Source organism: Schistocerca serialis, chromosome 5, assembly GCF_023864345.2.
Source record: "Schistocerca serialis cubense isolate TAMUIC-IGC-003099 chromosome 5, iqSchSeri2.2, whole genome shotgun sequence".
In the NCBI taxonomy this organism is placed as follows: domain Eukaryota; kingdom Metazoa; phylum Arthropoda; class Insecta; order Orthoptera; family Acrididae; genus Schistocerca; species Schistocerca serialis.
The window spans coordinates 680612016-680631128 of NC_064642.1; the positions used below are offsets into that span (position 1 = coordinate 680612016).

At 42.9% G+C, this 19113-nt stretch overlaps 1 protein-coding gene across 1 annotated transcript in view; it reads right to left on the reverse strand.

Moving 5' to 3' along the window:
* The window catches only part of LOC126482175 (uncharacterized), a 163408-nt gene that overhangs the window by 9411 nt on the left and 134884 nt on the right, over positions 1 to 19113 (reverse strand). The window contains exon 6 of the mRNA XM_050106154.1: positions 3521 to 3799. Coding sequence (XP_049962111.1) covers positions 3521 to 3799 — 279 coding nt within the window. The remainder of the gene's footprint in view (positions 1 to 3520; positions 3800 to 19113) is intronic.

The window sequence follows — 19113 nt, forward strand, 5'->3', positions numbered from 1 at the left end:
CACAACTAGAGTAGCCTACAACCATTTGAGCCTCTGGGCTGTGGTCCAGCGTTTTCTGCCTCTACAATTTGTACCTTACCCCTCCACCCCTCATACACATACACTACTCTCACTTATCCAATTGACGAGTTCTTGATGCCACTCGATATGTTCCAGTATCCGATTACTTGTTGTAGTCAGGTTGCCACATGAAGCTTTTTTATCAACAATTCGATTGCTTACTTCCAGATCAGTTATTCGACCTGCCGATCTGATCTTCAGTATTCCTTCTGTTGCACCACATTTCTAAAGTCTTCTATTCCCTTATTGCCAGAATAGCTTACATTCACTTTAGTATACGGCAACATTCCAGACAAGTACGCACAGAAAACACATCCCAATCCTTGATCTATACTCTATCATTTTCTGAAAAGTCTTCCATTCATAGACGTTTGAAAACTAGTAGAAACCTCGTGTGACATTTACAGAATTTTGTCACGTTAGTCGAATGACGGAACATTCCTGTGGAACTGTATTCTCAGTTTGCGGTGGAAGTTTTAGGTTGGTCCGTCTGATTGTCACTCTGAAAAACACAAGACCTCTGTGTTGGTTGGGTTAGCCTGAAGCCCTCATTCGAAAGTATTGTCCAAGAGTGTTTAAATCCTTCAGCAATACTTCCCCTATTGTTTCCATGTCCTTATGTTATATATTTATTTATCTATTTATCGTATGGCGACAACAGAAAAAAATATTAAATACATATAGGTTTTAATTATACATTTCAAGATTAAGACACAAAGCAAACATGTTCCAATTCTGAAAACTAATAATGTAATGAAACTAACAAGGGGAACATTTAAATTATAAAATTAGGAGTGCGAATTAAAAAAGATAATTTTAATCAGCGTTCAATATCCAGTGAAGAAAGCCAGTTGATAGCAAATGGGACAGCATTAATACATTTTCTCAGAGGGCAGTCTCTGACAATACGCTGAGGAGTTTGTTTTTGGGTCGCACAATAGCAGGCTGGAGAATTTCAGAGTCCCCACTTGTGCACCGTAGCATGGGTTAGTTATAAATTGCTGTCAGCCTTTATATCGGAGATGAGAGGGAGAGAATCTCCTTGGTTTGAGGCAAATAAGTATCCTGAAAATAGGTTACAGAATTGCAATAGGCAGAAAAGATTCGTTAGTTTCTATCAAGTTTATTCTCACATATACTTATGTGAGGTGTTGGACCATAAACCCCTTAGTAAGATTCAGTCTATTTATTCGTACTTGCTACTTCAAAGCTAATTGCCCGTACATACAAGAAACACGTACAAAACAATCACTTGTTCTTGGTTAGCACTGAAATCTCTCTAAGTAATTGAGACAAAGACTGACAGCCTCTGTTCAACGCTATTCCAATGAAACTCTAAAAATCCTACTTGACCTGCAGTTCCTGAGTGTCCACCAGAGTCTACCACCGTCTTCTCGAAGTTGAAGTCTTTATCAGCTGTATCGGCTGCTATGGGCCTACTCGGCCCCGCTGACGTCTCGCTGCAGAATCTCCAAACTGCCTGCACTGGCTCTGAATCTGCATCTGAATCTCTCCTTCTAGCTATTCCGCTGTCTGGCCTTTTATTTCATTTCTCATGTACTTGGGTGCACACGAGTTAATTTGTTTCACATCACCCTTTCATTTCTAAGTGATCGGATTGCACAAGAATGCCTATGGTTCCACACGACACTCTTGTTTCTAATTGGTCGGCTTGCGCAAGAATGCCTTCGTTTCCACACGACACTTTCGTTTCTAGCTGCACACAACTTAATTTGGTTCAACACGATACTTTTCCGCACGTGACTCACACTCTCTCTTGCTGTATTATCGCCTTGGTGTTTGCGTCTTCCATTGCGCAAGTTTGATTCATGCTGCTTTCTCTGGCACGAAGTCAAACACTAAGTTATTTGATCAACAAGCCACACTTAGCAGCCTTTGCCGCTTATCTTGTCCCTACGTCCTGGTGGACTATTTCTTAATGTCTGCTGGCTGTTTGCCTTTGGAACCTGGACTCTTATTATGGTCACAAAAGCAAGAATAAAAACTGAAATTTTCTAGTCACAACGCTTTTTCCTGTTCTCGAGAACAATGGCGTGGATCATTACAGATTAACAATTTTCATGAAACCACGGAGGTCTTCCTGAACGTGTAGAGTCACTAATGTCAAAACGATCCTTCTGAAAACAATACCTACGCTGCTGTCACCCCTCTACTGCACTCAGACAGGAGAATATGTCGGAAATACTTCGCTTTCCCATTCGGCACTCCATTTTCTAGCGTTCACATCTCTACTCATTATCTTCAAACAACAAAATGACAAAATGTAAACTCAAGTAGCAACAGTGAACCACAAATAAAAAGTAGCAGCCGATAAACAAATCCATATTAACCTGAATACCAATATGCGTAACAGAAACGCTACGAACTTATGCACCAACCTAATACCAGAGAACACCTGAATATTCTGAAGGCTTCCCAGCTAAATAAAAGATTCTAACTACTGAAGGCACTAACTACTGATAGGCATACTTAGCAAATGAAAGATTTCGATAGAAACAAACAATGTATTTACCTTAATAGTGTCCAAAAGTCATTATATATATATATATATATATATATATATATATGACTGGGTGTTGTGTGATGTCCTTAGGTTAGGTAGGTTTAAGTAGTTCGAAGTTCTAGGGGACTGATGACCATAGATGTTAAGTCGCACAGTGCTCAGAGCCAGCCATCCAGTCTTACAAATTTACTGTCTCTGATGGACACACGTCCAGATCATACGCTCTCAAAATTCCGCCATCTCTCTCCCCACATCCACCACTGCTGGCGGCTCACCGCCAACTGCGCAACGCTACGCGCTGTTAACAACCAACCAACTGCCCACCACTACAATAGCAAATTCCAACAATGCAAACCAGCCACAGACTGCACACAGCACAGCCAGTGATTTTCACTTAGAGCACTACGTGGCGTTACCAACATAAAAACCTAAACAGCCTACTTACAGCGTTAAATCTGCTTTCTGGGTACGTATCGAAGTTTCACGCAGTTTCGTTACTTCATGGGGAAGTGCACCGCGAGACAGATATTGTGTAAAATAATACTATATGATTTCTTCTCGAAGCGTGAACGTTGAGTTCCTGTCATGTAGCTAATAGAGCAACCGAGCTGCAGAGTGGAAGGGAATTTGGCACTTGCTGGCCACCGGTGGAGATCGTCATCAGGAGTCGCGGCCTATTAGCGAAGTGCCGTCTGGACGGGCCCCGCCAGCGCTGCTTTACGGTCGCCGCCCCCGCCGCCACCGCCGCCGCCTCCACCGCCCCCGTCGCCCGCCCCCCGCCCTCGTACGGTGCGCTAGGCCGCCCTCCCGCAATTGATTCCAGCCGCCCCCAGCCCCCGCGGCTCGCCCCCCTAGCGGCCGGCCGGCACCGGCCAGTGCCACCACCCTCAGCATTTGCACCCTCACCCTGATGGACCGGATTCAGGGCAAATTTACTCTGCATGCGCCGCCGTCGCCCCGGCGCTGCGCGGTGTGGCCCATAACTTGCGCGCGGGGTGCTCCCTCGCGGCCTTCCGGAAGGAAACATTAACAGTGGCCGCTCCGATGCCAGCTTTATTGTCTGCCACCCCTTTTGTTTCGCGCCGTCTCGCCTCTATGGCCGCGCCGCGCACTGCGATTGCAGCAGCCGCTTCGACGCTCGCTCGCGCTGCTGCTCGCGTGCGTTTTGTGCGTGCTCTTTCTGCCGGCACATAATTCCTCGCAGTTCCCGTTCGACTGCGGGTCAAACAATTGTAACCGCGATTTTTATTTCACGACATGCCTCGCGTGCGTGAAAGTTTCCGCGGCATTTATCTGTAGCACTTTTGTTTCTACTTTGCATCTGACGCTCAGTGATTCATTCTCAGATTCGCTGTTTTGTATTACGTAGCTCAACGAGTTATGCAATGTTACCATGTCCTCGCTTCTTTAGCCCCTCTTTTCCTATGCGTGCAATGCATGCTTTACACACATTACCAACATTTTATACATTTGTGCTACCATTGTTCCACAACTTTTAAATATTTGAATAACGTCATTACTGATCATTGTGGGAGGGTAAACTGTTTTCGCGCAGAGTGGAAGGAGAGAAGACTATAGTTTAAGGATCTTTTCTCCACAGTCAGCGAATAAAATGAGCGATTTTTAAGATTTTTGGAAAAAGTAATAAAGCAATCAACATAAATGGTTTTGCACATTGTTTACTGGTTCTCGAAAATTTTATGATTTTGTTAAAGAAATTCAGTCTTCATTAAGCACCCCATCCGAGAGTCCGCCCCGGTAGCTGAGTGGTCAGCGTGACAGACTGTCAATCCTAAGGGCCCGGGTTCGATTCCCGGCTGGGTCGGAGATTTTCTCCGCTCAGGGACTGGGTGTTGTGTTGTCCTAATCATCATCATTTCAACCCCATCGACGCGCAGGTCGGCGAAGTGGCATCAAATCGAAAGACCTGCAACAGGCGAACGGTCTACCCGACGGGAGGCCTTAGCCACACGACATTTCCATTTCCATACCCCATCCGAGGAGTTAAAGTTGCTCTATCCAAAATGAGGTGTGTCCATGACGGAAGTCCTGCAGTCTGAAGATCTTAATTGCAATCAAAAAACAAAACAAAAAAGTTAGACTTTACGCTATTCCGCACGGAATAATATCACAGTTTTTCGAAATTTGGAAAAAATAATAAAATGGCAGACGTCTGAAGAAAGAAGTTTTGTTGTGTGATTTTGGACACGTTATTTGTAATAAATAATTAATAAACAAAATTTTTAGAAAAATTAGCCCGTTACTTCTTACAGACATGTCGGAGGAATAATTCAGCCAAATTTCAGAAAAACATCTTTCTTTGTGTGAGCACAATCCATTCCATCAGCTTGAGAAATAATGTTCTTCCTGCTGATGGAGTCGATTGACAAGACTGTATCAGCAATTTGGCTGCATTACTAGGTGGGCATATCCGCAGAGACTACTAGGCAATGTTTTTATTTTACTTTATGCATTAGTTATAGCCTAACAGATGACCAAAACCACACGAGAAAACTATGTCTTTCTTTCAGATCTCAAAATATTTGAGCGTTTACTACGTGCACAATATCGTATAGATTAAGAAAATTGTTTGTTTTCTGACTTCAGGTAATAATCGCAAAAAAATGGCTCTGACCACTATGAGACTTAACATCTGAGGTCATCATTCCCCTAGAACTTAGAACTACTAGACGCAAATGACAGTGGGCTTCGTCACTAAACCAAACCATACAGCGCATACTAATTCCCATCATGCCCGGCGGCCATCCATGTAGTTTGAACGTTCTAACGCAAACCGTTCAGAAGTTAAGACAATGTCATTTTATATAGTTCAATAATTGTCAACCCCTATATGAAGATGACAACAAGCTGGTGAAAAATAGGATGTCAATGCTTGCAGTAATTAGACCATCTTGGAACATTACATCTACATCTACATCTTCATGGATACTCTGCAAATCACATTTAAGTGCCTGGCAGAGGGTTCATCGAGCCACCTTCACAATTCTCTATTATTCCAATCTCGTATAGCGCGCGGGAAGGATGAACACCTAAACCTTACCGTACGAGCTCTGATTTCCCTTATTTAATCTTATAGATCGTTCCTCCCTATGTAAGTCGGTGTCAACAAAATGTTTTCGCATTCGGAGGAGAAAGTTGGTGATTGGAATTTCGTGAGAAGATACCGTCGCAACGAAAAACGCCTTTCTTTTAATGATGTCCATCCCAAATCCTGTACCATTTCTGTGACACTCTCTCCCATATTTCGCGCTAATGCAAAACGTGCTGCCTTTCTTTGAACTTTCTCGATGTACTCCGTCAGTCCTATCTGGTAAGGATCCCATACCGCGCAACAGTATTCTAAAAGAGGACGGACAAGCGTAGTGTAGGCAGTCCCCTTAGTAGGTCTGTTACATTTTCTAAGTGTCCTGCCAATGAAACGCAGTCTTTGGTCAGCCTTCCCCACAAAATTTTCTATGGGTTCCTTCCAATTTAAATTGTTAGTAATTGTAATTCCTAGGTATTTTGTTGAATTTGCGGCTTTTAGATTAGACTGATTTATCGTGTAACCGAAGTTTAACGAATTCCTTTTAGCACTCATGTTGATGACCTCACACTTTTCGTTATTTAAGGTCAACTGCCACTTTACGCAGCATTCCGATATTTCTTCTAAATTGTTTTGCAGCTTGTTTTGATCTTCTGATGACTTTATTAGTCGATAAACAACAGCGTCATCTGCAAACAACCGAAAACGGCTCCTCAGATTGTCTCCCAAATCGTTTATATAGATAAGGAACAGCAAAGGGCCTATAGCACTACCTTGGGGAATGCCTGAAATCACTTCTGTTACATTAAATTATTAAATACTCCTTCGAGACAGCATCGGAAATGTGTCGTGTGAGGAATGAATGAACGGTGGTAATGATCGAAATTCTTATTAGTCCTCACAGAGTAAGCCCCTGATGTGAGGCGTTGCATTAATTTTGCGCAGACCGTGTCGCCGTGTGGGTGTCGCACGTTGTTCGCGGGCGGCCGGGCCAGCAAAGACCGGGCGACATCGACGCGGCGGTGTCGGCGGCGTGGGCGTCAAGCGACGCACGAATGAGTCGGTGCCGGCGACGGCGTAGGGGTTTCAGCTCAGAATGGAGTGGACTTCGATCTTTCCAGGGGACAATGGAGCCCCGCCGGCTGTCTGCCGGAGAAAGGCCGCCTTTTCGCCCGCACGGACTAATGTTTGTCCGGCGCGCAGCGGCGCGGCGCGCGCCCCAGCGACACGTCCGCGACCGGCCCGGGGGCTGAGTTCAACCGCCGGCCAACGCGCCGACTAAGAAAGACCGCCATAGCGGCGGCCACGGCCCCCACCCGACCACCTTCCCTGTGGAGAACTTTAATTTTACAATAGGCTTTAGGCACGTGTCTGGCGTACAAGCGTGAGAAATACCCGTCCTGGTTCAATGCCACATAGGTAGTTGCTACGAAGGCGTGTAAGGTTTCATCACAGAATTAAATGAAACCAAAATCTTGTTGACAAACAAAAGCTCGAATGAAGTGCTCGCTTCAGGAGAGGATTTTTTTTCCCTTCTGCTTTTTTCTTCATGAGCCACCTTCTGATTGCTTGTGGTGGGTCGTTATTTGTCTTACAGCCTTTAGCCGCTGTGATGGGTCGGGGGTCTGAGATGACACGTACAGATCATGTAAGCTCCTATCGGTGCCCGTGTCAGCCACGAGGACGCAGACTTCTATATTTCTTTTCTTCTTGTTTTCTTTATCTTTTTGATAACCCTTTGTTATTTGTGTCTGCAGCGGAGAGAAACATTTAGGAATTTAGCAAAATTTTGAGGAATCGAAATATAAACCTTAACCATACTTTTACGAAGAATAAAAACAGAAGATAGGAAAGATGTTACTGGGAGACTGTTCCTTCACCAAGTGTGTATGACGGTGAGTGTCTTGGAATTGTCCATCAAGCCCCCGACCGCCGATCACAGCTCTTCACCTAAATCTAACATCTACTCTAAATTCCCTATGAACTAAACCTTAACTGTAACAATTTTCCTTACAGTATGTTGCCGGCCGTGGTGGTCTAGCGGTTCTAGGCGATCAGTCCGGAGCCGCGCGACTGCTACGGTCGCAGGTTCGAATCCTGCCTCGGGCATGGATGTGTGTGATGTCCTTAGGTTAGTTAGGTTTAAGTAGTTCTAAGTTCTAGGGGACTGATGACCATAGATGTTAAGTCCCATAGTGCTCAGAGCCATTTGAACTTACAGTATGTTGGCTGTATGTTCTTCCTCGACTTGGATACAGAGTAGTTGAGACTTTTCATAATATATATAAATGACCTAATAGATAGTGTCGGAAGATCCATGCGGCTCTTCGAGGATGATGCTGTAGTATACAGAGAAGTTGCAGCATTAGAAAATTGCAGCGAAATGCAGGAAGATCTGCAGCGGATAGGCACTTGGTGCAGGGAGTGGCAACTGACCCTTAACATAGACAAATGTAATGTACTGCGAATACATAAAAAGAAGGATCCTTGTTGTATGATTATAAGATAGCGGAACAAACACTGGTAGCAGTTACTTCTGTAAAATATCTGGGAGTATGCGTGCGGAACGATTTGAAGTGGAATGATCATATAAACTTAATTGTTGGTAAGGCGGGTGCCAGGTTGAGATTCATTGGGAGAGTCCTTAGAAAATGTAGTCCATCAACAAAGGAGGTGGCTTACAAAACACTCGTTCGACCTATACTTGTGTATTGCTCATCAGTGTGGGATCCGTACCAGGTCGGGTTGGCGGAGGAGATAGAGAAGATCCAAAGAAGAGCGGCTCGTTTCGTCACAGGGTTATTTGGTAAGCGTAATACCATTACCGAGAGTCTGCAAGGGAGGCGCTCTGCATCGCGGTGTAGCTTGCTGTCCAGGTTTCGAGAGGGCGCGTTTCTGGATGAGGTATCGAGTATATTGCTTCCCCCTACTTATACCTCCCGAGGAGATCACGGATGTAAAATTAGAGAGATTCGAGCGCGCACGGAGGCTTTCCGGTAGTCGTTCTTCCCGCGAACCATACGCGACTGGAACAGGAAAAGGAGGTAATGACAGTGGCACGTAAAGTGCCCTCCGCCACACACCGTTGGGTATCTTGCGGAGTATAAATGTAGATGTAGATGTAGATTATTTTTTATTTTTTTTAATTTTTTTTTTTTTTTTTTTTTTTTTTAGCTAGTGTGTTGTCTGTTCGGGATAGTTCTTCGAATTTAATTTTTCGGTCGTGTCGGGATCAATATCATACTTGATTCCATGTCGGAATCAGCGCTGTTTTCCAGGCTGTGGCTTCCTTCCTGTCTTTAGCTCCGACGTACTCTCCATAGGTCGCTTTGGATATATCCTCAGTGAGCGTGCTTAGCGCGACCCATTGGTCTTCGTCTCTGAGTACTGCGAGTATGGTCTCTTGAATATTGTTGAGGTTTAAGTGTGATGGGTGTCTGACGTCGGCATATTGTCCGCAGAAAAATACAATGCGTTCTGCCAGAACGTTAAGAAACATTTAACTGATTCTATTATAGTTGTGTAGAACGATACTGGGTTGATCCTCCGTGACCAGTATTGAACCTATGCCTGCTTTATTTCGAGAGTGAAAACACCGGTACCGGTTTTTTATGGGTCTTTTGGTTTTGGCAGGGAAGTCCACTACTACTACTCGACTTATTCAGTTACTTCCAGGCTCGTTTCTTAACTAAGGTATATGCTAGTATTTTTTGTATGTCCAGAATGCGTAACTGCTATAGCTCCGACAAGAACAGCCAACCAGTTACTTTAATTTCATTAAGACGGATTTGAATTTTAAAAAATAGGTTCGTTTACTAGTACAGATCATATTCTGAAATAATTTATATTTTCTGTCTTCTGCTTTTGAGAAATTTATGTCTTACTTTGTAATTTCGTACCGAAGGAACTTCTTTGTAGGCTATAACGATTAGATGGTTCCTCAAGAATCGGAGAGTGATACGATAAAGACCGCAGTTTGCCACTAGTAATATTTTTTTAATAATGGCGTTAAACTCTTTGAATGAGTCCGCAATTATTATAATTGTTTAAAGGAATAGTGCTGTGTAAATCACATTACATACAGAGTGTACGAAATAAAAGCGTCCCGGATTTTGATTCACATTAAGGTGGGCAGCCCAGTTTCCATCATTTACTGTCCCGGAAAAATTTCATTCACGTTAGGGTAGGCAGCCCAATTTGCATAATCTATCCCAAATGATATGAGTTCGGTAGCCTACCTTAAGGTGCGTGAAATAATATCCGGGACAGTTTTATTTTGCTCACCCAATATTTTCATTTATTACGACTTTTACGCTACTGCCATCATCACATAGAAATTTGGAACTCATAAAACACGGTTAAGTGTCAGTTGCAATAAAACCTATACACAGGCATGTCCCACATAGGCAACGGTATTATTGTAAAAGATACAGACTTTCGTTCAGCAACTTCTAAGTTTGAATCGAGAGACGGCAGCAGATGAAATTCGTCGCAAATGAAAACAGATTAATCAGTCTAGTGGAGATTACCAAATATAGCAACTGCGCAACAGAAAAGTGCAGTATTTATTGTTCCCATTGTTCGCCTATCTCTAAAACCGGGCAAACGACACTTTGATTCACTAAAGTCTCAGTGAACTGTGTCATACAATAAGTTCAAGAATACTTTAAACACGACGTGAATGATTAAACTGAGTATCATCTCGAGAGGACTGCTATTTTGTGCCCGATAACCCGAGACACCCACCTAGATGCTTCTGCCTACCTATTGTGTCTAATTTAAATATTACGCCCGTCTCAGCCATAGCTTTCACGGCAATGATAATTCATTAAAGATTGTCAGTAGGAAAATATTGTTTTTACTGTTGGAAACAGTTAAAACAATATTCTCTGTATGCCTATCGAAAGTTCATGGCTGTATATACAGTCGCACCACAGAATGAAAAGTGTTCAAAACGAGTAAAGAGCTGCGACTTGTGTGGATATGGATCCTCATCATTAGTTAGTATCAGTTGAAAATAAATCAAATGGCGGAACTTAATAGTAACTCAAAACTAATGTTCCATTGTGTCATTACAAATCGTTTTCCTGTTTTTGCAGTTGAGACGCCAATTTCCTAGTAAAATCAAGAATAATTGGATCGTTTTAAAACAAATTCAAAAGCAGTAGTTCACCTTTTTGCCACTGCTAATAGGAATGGAAAGAAAATCTGGAGCTTGATTACGAATGTCTCAAATTATGTCGAAATTGAGTAGTTTTGGAGGGATACTTTCATGCCAGGTACCGCAAATAGGAAACATACCGTTCTATAGCGAATTTAATAACCAAGGCATGAAGCAAGAATACACTAAATGACAGCAGCACAACCAATCTGATTGTATTCTAGTAAGTTTTATTCATACTGAAACATATGAAGTATACGTAATACTGCAAAGAGATGTACTACAACCGCACCTACGAAAAGTTTGCAACATGATGCAAAAAGCAAGTCTTGCCCGCTTTGAAACTCACTAGCGAAGTTACTTGAAGTGTTTCGTATGAATCCAAAGAAAAGTTATTTTCTGTGTCACATATTTGCTTGTCCAGACGATGTGTTCGATTTCACTTTGCTCTGTCTAAGTGGCAGGAATCGATTTTACCTGCGTGCGCAAGCAAACTTTCGCACTGACCAGTGGTATAGAGTTGTTGCGCAGAGTTTTAATACTGACAGTGTCTAGCAGCTTATTGCAAGCCTTTGATACAGATAAATTGCGAGAAATGTAAGCTGATTATCCTTGCAAATAAGTAGTTACTGGAAGTTGTGAGGTAGAAATAAACTTTGTTGCAGCGCCTCGCGTCCTATAAACAAGACTTGAAAGATTTCCTTCTAGGATGTCAAGCGAAGAAGTCACAGATTAATAGGAAGAATCTTTCGCGGCAGCCTTGAATGAAGCATGACTAGTGCTAATCGACTCACACTGACAATTATCGAAGGAAAGAAGTCTCGTCGACATCGTGATTATTAGAGACGGAGCAGCAGCTTAGACTGTTTCAAGAGAGGGGAGGGGGAGGTGTGGAAATTGGTCGTGCCCTATCAAATGAACCATTTGCCTGGAGCGATTTAGAGAATTACGGGAAACGTAAATCTGGATGGCCGTACGTGGATTTGAACTGTCGTTTGCCCCGAATCCGAGTCCAGTGTGCTAACTACTGCGCAATCTCGCTACATGACAGTTACGTTGATTACTTTAAAATCACTTTATACGGACAATCAATATCTGACGACAGACCGTCGATACACTTACGCATTTTAAAAGATTACCTCACTGCTCCATACGCAATTTTATCTTAGAATCCGAAACTTCACAATGTAAACTCACTCAGAATATGCCTAAACTGAGGCTTCATTTCGTTTCTCCTTGTTTGTGTTATCTTTTCCCACTAAACATCTGTGTGCATGCGTGCATGCGTGCGTGCGTGTGTGTGTGTGTGTGTGTGTGTGTGTGTGTGTGTGTGTGTGTGTGTGTGTGTGTGTGTGTGTGTGTATGCGTGTTATCCTTCAGGTCTTTTTGTCCACTAACCTTTTGCGTCTGGTGTCAGGGTCTTCAAAGTTACTGGCAAGCATATTACTTCAGGAAGTTGCGAATCTCTTGCCGCTGCCATACGCTTCACAGAAGCACCCCAAGCTGACAGGATTGCCTTCTGGGACGAAAAGCCGTTGTCGTAGAAGGCCTAATGACGACACGCGAGGAAGCCTAATTTTTCTGTTGTTAAAACTGAATTTTCACAGTGAAACCGAAGAATGGATTCCGCGTGAACGCAACGTACTTCACCAATGTTAGTACCTTGTTCATGTTTTTAAATTTCTGAAATACCTTTGCATCTAATTTCCTGTTACAGTTCCGATGATCGGCGTAAAACTGGACAGATTATCTCCTCGAACAAATTAACTTGTGACGAACCCTCCGGCGAATTCTACAGTTTATTTTGACGTGAAGATCACGACCTCCCAAGAAGGCCAAAAGGACTTCATTTCGCGGAAAAACTTAATTCAGCCTATTTCGAAGGACGCCCACTCTTCTGCTTACTTGTTACCGTAAATAACGTGATATTCTACTGCTTCAAGAGACCAGTTCCGCGGATGGAGACGGGACTGAAATGTATTATGTTCAGAGGCTGGGAATGATGTCGGCGAATCTTAATACCGATACCCTTTCACTCTGGATTTTAATCCCACTTTTGAACTATTCTGATGATTTCGTTATTGCTTCTTTGGTACACATGGTGAACAGTAGAGATGAAGAACTGCATGCCTCCCTAACTGCCTTTGAAATCCGCCTTTCTTTTCCATTCTTATTATTTTCTCTTGATTAGTGACCCATCGTACTTCAATCATTTTTCCATAATCTTGTAGCTATTTTATCTGAGAATCTATAATACCTTGTTCAGTTTTACACAGCCGGCCGAAGTGGCCGTGCGGTTAAAGGCGCTGCAGTCTGGAACCGCAAGACCGCTACGGTCGCAGGTTCGAATCCTGCCTCGGGCATGGATGTTTGTGATGTCCTTAGGTTAAGTTAGGTTTAACTAGTTCTAAGTTCTAGGGGACTAATGACCTCAGCAGTTGAGTCCCATAGTGCTCAGAGCCATTTGAACCATTCAGTTTTACACAGCCCAACTATTTTTCTAGGTTCGTAAATACTAATGAATTGTTTTGAGTCTTCTTCAATCACGCTTCACTTACCAAGAGAAATATCATAAATACCTATTAACTTCACAAAGTTATTTAAACAAGCCGTCCCACGCTAAGACCTTTGCGCAACAGGATTCGAGCTTGTCAGAAGAGAGCACACGTTCCGGGTTCCTGCAGAGACAATTCTGCTACACTACGAATAACAGGTACAACATAATACGCGACTGAAATGGCGCGGCAGCTGCAAATTTGCTCCATCGTTAAAGTAAGCGGGACAGTATTATTAGTACGGACAAAACGTCTAAGTTGCACGCTGATCCAAAATGGTTGAAATGGCTCTGAGCACTATGGGACTTAACTTCTGAGGTCATCAGTCCCCCTAGAACTTAGAACTACTTAAACCTAATTACCCTAAGGACATCACACACATCCATGCCCGAGGCAGGATTCAAACCTGCGACCGTAGCGGTCGTGCGGTTCCAGACTACACGCTGATCCACCTTGAAATTCTGTCAGTATGTGGACCAAACCCATTGTTGCGTCCAACCGTAGTGATTTTTACCATCATTTCGGCAGCTGAAAGAACAATCGGAGACACAGCGACTTCTTAACTATAAGGACTTGCACAAAGTGATGTGTGTGAGTCACGTTGAACTGTAGTCCAGCATTCAATAAAGATTATTTCGCTTGCCATAATAATGTATAACTTAACTTTTTATGTCCCCTCAAATATTTTTCACGATTTCCACTGAATAAAGGTACCATCAATCTGTGTCTTCAGTCTGAACGTCTGTGAACTTAACTAAATACTTGAGACTTACAGTTAAAAATAAATTATATACATAATATTGTGGGGAAGGCAAACCAGAAACTGTGGTTTGTTGGCACAACAGATAATGTGGCAGGTCTACTAAAGAGACTGCTTACGTTATGCTTGTCCGCCCTCTTGTGGAGTACTGCTATGCGGTGTGGGTCCCACATCAGATAGGACTGACGGAGGACATCTAAAAAGTTCAAACAAGAACAGATCGTTTTGTATTATGGCGAAATAGGGGGGAGAGTGCGACGGATATGATACTTGAAACAGGGTGACAGTCTTTAAAACAAAGGCGTTTTTCGCTACTTCAGTCACCAACTTTCTCCTCAGAGAGTGAACATATTTTCTTGGCGCCCATCTCCGTAGGAAGAAAAGATCATAATAAAACAAAAGAAATCAGGGCTCGCGCGGAAAGATTTAATGGGTGTTTTTCCCGAGCGCTGTTAGAGAGTGGAGCAGTAGGTGAGTAGCTTAAAGGTGGTACGACTAATTATGAATTGGAGAGTTAAACATGTAGATGTAGATGTAGGTGGCTTGGTAAATTTGATGAGTTAAATATCGTACAGCATTCACCACTATTTATACTGAAAAGATTCGTTTCTGATTTCAATAATTTTTTACTTTCTCAGTGTGACCAGGAAGGCGCAGTGTAGACTACCATCAGAAGTTTCGGCTTCCAATGGCGAACGGCCAAGTTAAAGCTGGTCTGCGAATGAACAGAGCGTGCATCGATGCGCTGGCAACACCCGGAGACTGTGGGGGGACGTCAGCTGGAGAGAGGGTGAGAGAAAGAGGGAGGGAAGGAGGAAGGGGGAGAGGGGGAGAGAGAGAGAGAGAGAGAGAGAGAGAGTGAGGGGGGGGGGGGAGGGGCAGAAATGAACGACTCGAGTGGGCTTTGTGGGAAAACTAATGAGCACATCGAGGCTTCTCCGGCGGGGAATTCAGGTCGTTACACCTTGAAAGGGATCCACCCAGAAGGCCTGTAACCCACTTCGTACACAGATGCCCGATGAAGGGATTTCTCCTCCTCCTCCTCCTCCTCCCCCCCTTATCCCTGTGCAAGCCTGTCGCAGCATACGACATGTATTCAGAGTACACCACGTCTTAATTCTACAAAATGAAATAGATTTTTTTCTGCCGTAGACTCTAAGAACGTTATATGAGAAAGAAATTCATTCAAAACGGAGCACTTGCTTCAGTTGGAGAGAAATGATTAAGGAAGAGGCTGTAAACTGTCCAATGGACTATCCAAGAGTCGCATCAGCTGATGCAAAGGGAAGCAGGAAGCAGCCAAATCAGGTTATGTAGAAGTTCATGTTTAACAAAGGAGTTTGGCGTTCTGTTAGTTTAACAGAGCGCCACAAATTTATGAAATAATGGGAAAAGAAAAGCAACAGAGACACATCAGCGCACAATACCTAAGCATGAAACGACTATTAAACCAGTTGCCAGTTAATACAACGATATCTTCGTATGTTGTAAAAATGTAAAAATTGTATGCGGAATTACTGAAAGAAAGTAGAATGGCGACACTCGTGGGAAACTCTGTTTTCCAGAGATGTAGTTGTTGCAAAAAACGATTCTCTGTGCCTCCCTCATTTTGCACAGGTAAAGAGGATGTACCTGAGGTCATCCAAAGTTACATCTAAGTTCTCCAGTGTTTTCCAATACAGTACTGAAATTTCATCGAGAACAATTTTGGTCAGTGCTAATTAACTTTTGATGAGATATTAAATTTACCCTGGACTCTTCACATTTAGTTTAAGCCATCGGTTCTGCGCCTGTCCGAGCAACGAAGACAAGTCCTCTTTCATCTGGGCAATGTCAGTATAGATATCTTCTGTATTGCGATTATGTTACGCTGCGTATCATCTGCATAGAAACTATCTATACAGAAGATACCGCTGTTAATGTACATGGTTTCCTGGTTTCAGCGATTACGTTGACGACTTATAGAGATTTTCACATATTTATACGTCGTAGTCCTATCCAATCACTTACAAAACCGCATTGTAATTTACGATATTTTTCTAGTTATTCGCTATGCATTACATGTAATGCTCTACTTTCACTGGGTGCATACACTTCTCCCTGACATTCGCATACTTAGTCGCACATATTGGTGCTGTCGTACAATAATGTTAAATACTTACGTAGCTTACAGAAAGTAAACTAGTTGTCACTTGGTAGCACTGGCTCTACTGAGAATATGCTGCCTTTCATGCCCTTCAGTAAGGCTTCTGAAGTGCACAATTTATTAAAAATGCATGTGCAGCATCGTAGCAAAAGATTTCGATTGCATTAATATTTATTGTCAGTTTATCTGGACAGGATTTAGTGCTTCGATCTTCGCAGCTATAGTAAATCGAAAAACATTTCATACCGCCTTGAGGCTTTTAAAACGGACTGCTCTCCTCGATATTATCTAATCCCCCTTTGAGCTGTTTCGAAAAGAGAAAATTTGTTTCTCGTGTTAGCTTGTCCGTCGAAAATGTGAAAGCGATACATTTAAGTAAGTCTACGTAATCTCTACCGCCATAAAATACCCCGGTCTTGCTAAGAACAAAATTAAATAGGTTGATACTGGACATGTATTTACATATTGATATCTATTTAAAGGACTAGACAACAAACTCATCCTTAAGATTGTCGTACGCGTTACTGTAAGTTGCAGAATCATTGTCATTGACGCTGCAGATTAAACTGACACTGCGTAAAAGTGCATTAAAAAACTTATGTACTATTTACATTCATTCAAACTGCATAGATCCATTAAAAATGCTTTCTTTATCATTTTCCATCTACAGCCTGGTAGTTTAGTAGTAAATTACATGCCTAGAAATTAAAAGACGATGGGTTCGAATCCCAGTTGGATTTTTTTAAGGTCAAACTTTAACCTAGTCTGCAGCTCTCACTGATGAGATGATCCACTAGAAATGACAAGTGATCCGGCCTCTACGCTAGACTGTAGGTCCACTTTTCCTGGTTAGGTAACTCCGGTAGGATACTGGCGATCAGTTGAAAGACATTCGACCGGGTTATTAAGCGACACGAAATAATAATAATTATAGTACGTCGAATTACGTCGAACAAAACATATGAAGCGATATATTCGGAGGAGTTTTTCGGAGAGGAATGAAATATTGTATGATTTACATAAATTACAATAACAAACGTAAAATTTAAACCATGGACCATTAAGAGAACTCCTAACCTGAAAACATATCAAACATGTGGGTAGGCACAGATGCTTATGATGACATTATGTATTATATACCGTTCCCCACAGAATGTGCATTTTGTGCTTTGCAACTCATTAACAGCTTTTCCTAATTACGAGGTTTCTTACTGGTAAATCGTTTTTTGTAATTTATCCAAAGATGTAATACATTGAGACTTAATGCACTTAACTATTTCTGTATGTCTTCTCTATATGTCAGTGAATAAGCACACTCTAGATTTTTTTTTTACGAAATGTGTAAAAAATATTGTGACTATGTTGCATCTAATGCGTTATAGGTACTTTAAATGCCAAAACAGCAATGTAAATGGAGTTAAGGGGAGGGTAGTATTGACAGATGTCACAATTTCCGCAGTCCTCACCCGTCCCATGTTAACGTGGCGCAGGATGTCAAATGTCCTTAAATTTTGCATACTGCTAACAATCCGAAATATAACACGTATTCACTTAAAAAAAGGTCGAGTACATGAAAGTTCCGAAATGAGTTTCTGAACTCGTCGATGGAGGTGACCAACAAAGTTAGACCACGGTGTCCTAGGAGTTCGCGAGCAGGCGATGGACTAAAAAAGGGACGCCTCAGCGCATGACGGAGCTCTGCGTTACGTAAACACACATCCATGTGGCTTCCGTTGTTTCATATTACCGCCACGTCGCTTGTTTCTAAACAATGTTTCAAATTCTCCCCTTGCCCTCCCTCCACATCACACTTCCTCGATTCACCGCCAGTTGGCCCAATTGAAGGAAGGTAGTGTTGACTTCGGTGCTTGTGTTGACATGCGACTCATTGCTCTACAGTACTAGCATCAAGCACATCAGTACGTAGCATCAACAGGTTAGTGTTCATCACAAACGTGGTTTTGCAGTCAGTGCAATGTTTACAAATGCGGAGTTGGCAGATGCCCATTTGATGTATGGATTAGCACGGGGCAATAGCCGTGGCGCGGTACGTTTGTATCGAGACAGATTTCCAGAACGAAGGTGTCCCGACAGGAAGTCGTTCGAAGCAATTGATCGGCGTCTTAGGGAGCACGGAACATTCCAGCCAATGACTCGCGACTGGGGAAGACCTAGAACGACGAGGACATCTGCAATGGACGAGGCAATTCTTCGTGCAGTTGACGATAGCCCTAATGTCAGCGTCAGAGAAGTTGCTGCTGTACAAGGTAACGTTGACCACGTCAGTGTATGGAGAGTGCTACGGGAGAACCAGTTGTTTCCGAACCATGTACAGCGTGTGCAGGCACTATCAACAACGGGTACACTTCTGCGAATGGTTCATCCAACAATGTGTCAATCCTCATTTCAGTTCAAATGTTGTATTTACGGATGAGGCTTCATTCCAACGTGATCAAATTGTAAATTTTCACAATCAACATTTGTGGGCTGACGAGAATCCGCATGCAATTGTGCAATCACGTCATCAACACAGATTTTCTGTGAACGTTTGGGCAGGCATTGTTGGTGATGTCTTGATTGGGCCCCATGTTCTTCCACCTACGCTCAATGGAGCACGTTACCGTGATTTCAGACGGGATACTCTACCTGTGCTGCTAGAACATGTGCCTTTACAAGTACGACACAACATGTGGTTCATGCACGATGGAGCTCCTGCCCATTTCAGTCGCAGTGTTCGTACACTTCTCAACAACAGATTCGGTGACCGATGGATTGGTAGAGGCGGACCAATTCCATGGCCTCCACGCTCTCCTGACCTCAACCCTCTTGACTTTCATTTATGGAGGCATTTGAAGGCTCTT